Source organism: Polistes canadensis, unplaced genomic scaffold (assembly GCF_001313835.1).
Source record: "Polistes canadensis isolate GaletaPanama2010 unplaced genomic scaffold, ASM131383v1 scaffold_19, whole genome shotgun sequence".
Taxonomy (NCBI): Eukaryota; Metazoa; Arthropoda; class Insecta; order Hymenoptera; family Vespidae; genus Polistes; species Polistes canadensis.
The window spans coordinates 65,471-73,594 of record NW_014569566.1 but is presented as its reverse complement, the minus strand read 5'-3'; the positions used below and the strand labels follow the sequence as shown (position 1 = coordinate 73,594).

The 8,124-nt window shown below is 35.2% G+C and overlaps 1 protein-coding gene across 1 annotated transcript in view; it reads right to left on the bottom strand.

Moving 5' to 3' along the window:
• Window positions 1–929, bottom strand: part of LOC106793783 (hormone receptor 4-like) — a gene marked incomplete at its 3' end in the record, with an annotated part of 19,986 nt that extends 19,057 nt beyond the window's left edge. The window contains exon 1 of the mRNA XM_014760987.1: window positions 560–929. Within this exon, the coding sequence (XP_014616473.1) occupies window positions 560–593 (34 nt within the window). The remainder of the gene's footprint in view (window positions 1–559) is intronic.
• Window positions 930–8,124: the final 7,195 nt, after the last annotated feature.

The window sequence follows — 8,124 nt, the reverse complement described above, 5'->3', positions numbered from 1 at the left end:
AAAGCATATAATATAGAGGTTAACAATCTTTTCGCATATATAATCGTAAATAAATATTAACGAGTTAATCGTCATGATTTGAATGAAAATTTTCTTGGAAAATTATTTATCTCTCGCCCAATACGATTAATATACTTTTTATTTTTCATTATATTATAACCATAGAGAGAGAGAGAGAGAGAGAGAGAGAGAGAGAAAAGTAACTCGAAGGAAATATATTGAACTATAAACGATCGAGAGTATGACGAAGGTGTTTTATTATATTGTAATAAAATTTCGATGACTTTTAAAATCCTAGACAACGGCGTTGGCCGGTGCATAGACTAGCATGCGAATGGTTGCATTCGTACGCGGCAGTGTGGGCAGTACTGCAGTCGTTTGTACCAGCACGTTGTGAGCGGTTGGCCATGGCATACTTAGTAATGTCAATCACACCGTCAGGCATGCACTATCATGCGTTAGTGCGTATGTGTGTGTGTCTGTATATGTATATGTATGCATGAGTATGTGTGTGTGTGTACACGCGCGTGTATTCGAGCGAGTATGATCGTTCGCTTACCGACACGCACACGACTTTTGCTTCTCGTTGTCATCCTCCTCCTCCCCACCTCCTCCTCCTCCTCCTCTTCCTTTTCTTTTCTTTTCTTTTCCTCACTCTCGAACAGACTCTCGTAGCCTTTTGAACTTTAACCTCTCATAATTTCCTTAATAATCGATATCGACTCGCAACTCGTTACGATCGATACCCGAATTTATTTCTTCCCCAGTTATTTTCAAGCAGAACATTTCAACCGATCGATTAATAAAATACATTTAATTAAGATTTTTGACACTTTGATCAAATAGCGTTAAATCATCGTTGATGTAATATTTTTTCTTTTGATTTTTTACACGTCTTTTTAGTATCATCAATTTTGTCGAGAATAAATTAGTCGTTTTTCACGTTTCTTTATATAGTTTATCAACGAATATTTAACGTAATACGTATTATTTACGAAACCGTGAATACTAATCGTTTTCATTTAGATATCAGTTGTCTGGTTATTTATAATTTTACTGTAACTCTGTACGCAAACGGTCTCTTCTATATTTACAGAGGCATTTGCTTTATTTTATCATTTATTTTCTAACGTTTACTAAATACAATTCTTTTTCTTCTTCTGCTTCTTCTGCTTCTTTTCTTTAGGTTTAGAAAATTATTTTTAGATGATTATTATTTCGAATTGTGTTATTTGAAAATCGTTACGCGTTAAACGATAACTTGTCGTGTGATTTCCGTAAAACAAAATTGAACAATTCGAAAACGTGGTCGTTTATGAATCATTCCAAGTCACGTTTTCTTATTTTCACTGACGATTCCTCAGCAGCTGGCTGTTGAATTTTGTATAAAACCGATGATCAATTAGAAAAAAAAAACATAACATCGATATTGTTTTTACTTGGCTTCTTCTTTAGCGAAGGTTAAATCAATTTAAAGTTTTCCGCATTGTATATTTCAATGCCATATGTTATTTTTGTTCCACGATCTAATAAAGTATTGCGTAGATCGCGCATTGCAAAATCAAACACTATGAATTTATTTTTTTCTTATTCTAGTATGATCAATCATTATAATATGCGATATATATATTAGAAAGTTTAATATATCGAAGAAGTATTTGTGTTAAACAACAAAAAAAATGACTTAGATTGATATAACCAAATCATCATTTCGATCTAAAAAAAAATTCTATAGCAATCTAAAGTATTCCGAAATGAAAACCTGTTTATCGAAGAATCCAATCTGTTGATCGTCGATCTCGAGTCCGTGATCTTGCTGGAATTTCATTGGATCGATCGGACTAAGGATCGATTCATCGATCTATCCAAACGATAAATCGATTGACAGAGATAACGAGAATCCATGAAATGAGCGAGATAGAGTGTGCTGAATCGTCGTAAACTAATGTCACGAGAGAGATGCCAGAATAATCACTCCCGTGAGCTGCAACAGCCTTTGAACAGCTTTAAGGCCACGTTGCGTCCATGAGAATCGACCTCAAAGGAGTGTCGACACCGTACAATCATCATCATCATCATCATCATCATCATCATCATCATCATCATCATCCGCTATATATTATACGCTATGAGAATTTTTTTTTTTCTATTATACGAGAAAACACTTTGACTAATAAATTACTCATAGATTTATAAAATAAAACATAACGAGTTATCGGATACGTGCGATATGTTTTTTGTTGTTTTGTTTCCCCCAATCAAATTCAATTCCCCATCGATTAGAATTTGTCTCTTTTAAACGTAAAAAAAATATTCTTTTTAATGTTTTTTTTCTTCTTCTTATGATTCAAAGATTTATAGGATATAGAGATTTGAAACGATCGTACGATTCACCGAATAGAAAAGTATTTTTATTTATACGTCGTATATATCAAGGAATGTCCACGCAATGATATTATTTTTAGAAGAATGTATAAAGATGTCATGCACCTTTTCATCAATCGCGTTTCCATTGGCTATCAGGTACTCGCGTTTGGATGAGAAGATACCGGTACTCGAGGACTGCACGTGTCAGGGTCAAATGACATCATTTCTACATTGCAAGGATTCGCACGAGCGTGCGATGGTATTTGCGTCGTCGTAATTCATCCTGACGAACGTTCGTTCACGGTCCTAGTTCGAGTTTTTCAAAGAAGAAGAAGAATAACACGCGCCGTTAAAGAAGAAATCTTGCAAAGCATGAGTTAGTTTCACTTAACTTAAACGTTTATTATTGATTGAGAATAATTCCATTCATTATAAAAGAATAAAATCACTGTCGTTAATTTCAATGGTGATATTATGAATATTCGATCGTTCGAAAAGATCAATAGTTGTCCCGTCATTGGGAATGTTTCGACCGAGTTGAGAAGAAACGTTTGAGATACCGAAGTCTGTTCTCTTAGTGGTTCTCTGAGTGCAAGTAAGTACTGCCATGCGCATTTAATGCCATCATTACCCAGCGAGTATATTTAGTTTGAGATTGGCATAGGTCGAGAAGAGAAGCTTTGCTAGTTGTTGTTATCCGTATTCTACGCATGTGGGCCCTCTATACTTTCTCAGATCCAATAACGATTATCTTTTCTTACGATTTTCTTCAGATGATCAATATTATTTCCTTAAATATATTAGTCAATAACTTTAGATCAAATTACATTGAAATACCTTTCCCCCCCCCCTAACCCCCGGGAAGCTTTAGATTTAATTTAGAAATTGTTTAAACTTTCGTGGGAAAAGGATTTTCGAGTAAATTTCGATGGCGCCAAGTAGTTGAAAGAAGATGACGATTCATGTCGAGGACGTCGTTGATGATTGGCCGAGATCCTACTCGGTTTAATAATTGGCCTACTGGCTGCACAACCAGTCATATATACTACTATGATACGTTAGTATGCGTATAGAGTCGACAGACAGAGTTGAGCAGCTGTGTAGTGCATGGACGTAATGTATACTCGTATGAGAGCACGTTTGCACCCGACCTATCTCAAGCTTCGTCATCGAGAACTTGAGGTTACGCTAGGTGGGACACATCACTGTTCGTGCCCCTGCTCTCTCGCTCATCCGCCAGAATAACTTCCCGGCCGTCGGGCTTGCATAATATTCTACTACGCGAGCTACAACCCTATTCTATCCATCCTATGGTCTTTACTTTTTATTTTTTTTTTTTCACCAAAATCTTAATCCTCCGTTAGATTTCTTTTCATTTTTTCCTTCCAATAAGGTCATAATTGTTTTATAGATTTATCCGAGAAAATTTGGCAACACATCATTTCGTTCGTATCACCAACCGGATTTCTCAGTTCTTCGTCCTCGTCTAACTTAGAATATTTTGTTGTTGTCTTCATTGAAACTACTATCTCTCGTAATATATTTAAACGAACGCGTATCTTCTCCAATCTAATTTTATTATTAATTGAGCAGAATTAGCAATCGCGAAATATATCGCGTTTTACGTTACGTTTGGTTTCTTTTTATACGTTTTCCCTTTCTTAACGATTCGTTCAAGGTTGAAAGAATTTGTTAAAAAAAAAGAAAAAAAAATCAACATCATCTCGAATGATCTTCCGCTTAAAAAAAAAAAAAGAGAGAGAGAGAGAGAAAAAGACAAAGAAGAAGAAGAATCTTCCCGAGCACGTTTTAAGAAGCAAGTTTAAACGAGAGGGATAACAAATCCGAAGGCGAACGTTTGGCTATTCGAATTCGGCGGAGGCCGCGTAGCGTCCTTTGAAAATATCTTTTTTCTTTCTTCGACGTTTGTCCAAAAAATTCTCACGAATTTTGACGAGCCGGAAATCTAGCATACATCACGACCGAGTCGACCTAGACCTTTCGACACACGCACATGACACCGAACGTTTGCGCCTTTTCGTATTTGCATCCCATTAACGATTCCTACCACTACCACCACGGGTTTCGCTTCTTCGTTTTTACATCGATAATCGGTTGTTTTACTTTTTTTTTTTTTTTTTTTTTTTTCTTTTTTCTTCTTTTCTTCCCGGTTCTTTTTTTCAAACAGAAAAATAAAACAAGATTATGTAGATCGAGAAATATTTTAACGCCACGATTATTACCTCTTTAGCGCGCGAAAATATATATATATATATATTTTCTTTTGTTTTTTTTTTTTAAATATTATAATTTATTATTTCATCTCATCTCATCTATCTATCTTTTTTAGGATATATTATTTAAATTACGCTAATAGTATTCATTGAGAGAGTCATTTCATACGACTCCTCGTGTCACAAAAGTTTGCGGAAGATTTTAAAAACCACTTACTACGCCTCTATGCTGCGATTTTTAATCCGAGTGTTCCTTTTTTTTCTTCTTCTTTTTCTTTTTTTTTTTTATAGTATCGTAACAAAGTTCCTAAGCGTGCATTTTTACGATACCGAGGTGAAAAAAAATGTTCTTTCAAAAGTCTCTCTCTCTCTTTCTCTTTCTCGAAAAAAAAGAAAAAAGAAAAGAGTAATCTATTTTTAAAATTACTCAACAACTCTTAGATATTACATTAAGTTGTATAATTTTAAATCTTCTTCTTATACGATTTTTTTTTTTTTATAAACGATCGATCAATCATTTTCGCAAGGGAAAAAATAGATTCATTGATTATGATAATAGAATACTAACTAACAGTCACGTATATAATATGAAACGAATAAAATAAATAAACAAAATTTAATAAATAATTATATATATATATATGAAAACATCTGAGATTTAACTTACATCTTTTTTCGCTTAGAACATCCAAATTATGAATTATCGTGGGTTAATCTTGTTCTCTTGGAATTTGACCGACGTTTATCGACGTCGGAACATTTGTGTTTTTTTTTTCAACAAATAAATGCGTCGACTTTGACGACAACGACTTTTACGACGACGACGACTTTGACGACTTTGACGACGACAACGCCGATGACGAATCGAATGTCACGAAGAGGAGGAGGGGGGGGGGTAGTATTCGTTAGGTGTTACGTTACTGTTCTCGTTGCGATATCATGCGCACATAGGTAAACGCACATGGTCAAATTCGTGCTTCATTTTATACGTATTTTTCTGTTTTTTTTTTTTTTCTTATATTTTTTTTATAAACAATCGTCGCGTCGTCTTTCGTCGATATATTATATATATATATATATATAACTTTTTTCAATAGTAATATCCTTTATCCAATTTCGCTTAATCTTCGATGTATTTTCTTGTTCTTCTTCAATTTTATACACGTACACTTTAGTTGATGTTTATTATCTTCTGTTTTCACCTTCCTCTTCGTACGATTTAACGAATTATTAAAGTTTACTATTATTGTTTATTTTTATATCATTAGTCTTTTCGTTTAATATGATTTCAATCGTACGTCGATGTAGACACACGCGAATTGTCGTTGCCGGTACACTTATCTCTCTCTTACACTCACTCTCTCTCTCTCTCTCTCTTTCTGCGTGAACCAAAATGGCAGGCAGGCAGGCAGGCTCACGCGGAACCTTACGTAACGAAACTTTGCTAACTTTTTTTCAACATTTCCCACGATCAACTGGTCTCGTTGGACGTATGATCATAAAAAGCATCTCACGTTGTCGTTGATCGAACGTGACCTATCTCGTCATTATATTTCAATCCTTTACGATCAATGTACCTTCTCGATTCTCTCTTTATATATATATATATATTTTTTTTTTTCTTTTTTTCTAATGGCTGGCAGTACTCGAATAAACGATTATATCGATTTTTCATGGAGTCTTTCGTTGGCAGTGCTCGGAATTCTCTTCTTGTTTTATTATTATTATTATTATTATTATTATTATTATTATTATTATTATTAATGAATTATTTTTCTTCTTAGATTGGACGACACGATGACGTCCAGAACGTGTGATATGTTTTTCGAGGATGAACAAATAATTACAACGAAATCACAGAGTGGACGATAAGAGATCGAACATTTATACTTGTGTGTGTGTATATATACACATATATATATATAATATGAGAGAGAGAGAGAGAGAGAGAGAGAGAGAGAAAGAGGAACAGACAGATAGACAGATAGAAAGATACACGTAAGTATTTGTATGAATTGAAAGATTGGCAGTGACGTTGATAGAATCGTAAATTCACAACGAACGATTTTCTTATCTTCACAATTTCTTCGTATCTTCTTCTTATTCTTCTTCTTTTTCTTCTTCTTATTATTATTTAATTTATTTCTTTTTTTTCAGCGATCAAAAGATGACGAGGAGAAAAGATTGGGGTGGGTAGGAAGGTAGGGAGGTAGTGTATGCGTGTATGCATGTGGACAGGCTCATAATCTAAAGGGGTAACGATAATGATCGTCGTTAGAATAGAACAAGGAAATGTAAAAATGAGAAGTAGCAGCAGATAGAAGTAAGAGGACGACACTCGTTGAATATTCTCGTTCGATGCCACTTCGAAAGTCCGTACACTTTCTCTCCTCGGGCTAGCGAGTTCGAAATACTCGAAGAACATTTCCTTCCTTGATCGGAATACTCCTCCCAACACATCCGTTACCAACTTCCGGATAACGATTCTCGCGAGAGTTTTTCGTAAAAAAAATCTGTATTCTCGTATTATTTCTATGATAAAACACTATCGTATAACTTTTGTTAATCGACAAAATGAAGAAAATGTTTATGAAATATAATTATTGTTTCGATCAAAGGAACGATAGAGGAACGATCGACAATTTTTAGGATTACCGTAGGTCGGGGATACGACAGGAGGATGGACCACCGGTAGTTCCGGTCGGGACACGTGGTCACCTCGAGATCGCATGCATGGGAACAGACGGAAGATGAAAGAATGGGACGGAAAGGAGAGGAATGGATTTGATTTTCTGCCCGAGTCCTTTTTCCCTTTTTTTTCGGTTCTTTTATCGAGATACGATTAGAAACGTCATAATCGTCATCGTTGTCGTCGTCGTTGTTGTCGTCGTCATGTCATCACATACACAATCACCACTATTACACCGATAATAATAACTATTATTATCAAAGGTCACAAACTTGTTTGTTAAAACGATTTTTCAACACAATAATATTAGAAATGACAACATTTATCCGGCGCTTATAATTCTTCCTCTTGTAGAAATGGGGATGAAGTATAGAAGGGGGAGGGGTGAAGCAGAAGGAGGAAGAGGAGAAAAAGGAAGAAATAGTCTTTTTTTGTTTTTGTTTAAATCGATATCAATATTTCGTTAAATATTCACGATGAATATAATGCAGAAATTTATATGCGCGTAGGCGTGAAAGCGCGCGCGCGGGAGCGGGCTTTTTTTTTTTTTTTCTTTTTTTAAATCCTTGCGTGAAAATGTGTTGTTTACATGATTTAATATAGAGATTGTTTTTGTTCTACGAACGAATGTGTTTAGCAAGAGCATTTATCTATCTATCTATCTATCTATCTATCTATCTATCTGTCTGTTTGTCTGTCTGTTTGTCTTTATTTGTAGTGTTGAGGTTGCGCGCGCGTTGCCTCGTCGTCCCGCGAGGTGTAAACCGAGTGTCGAGCTGAGTTGGCTTCGACAAAGTAGGGCGACGACTGGGACAGCGGCCACGGGCACCAGCG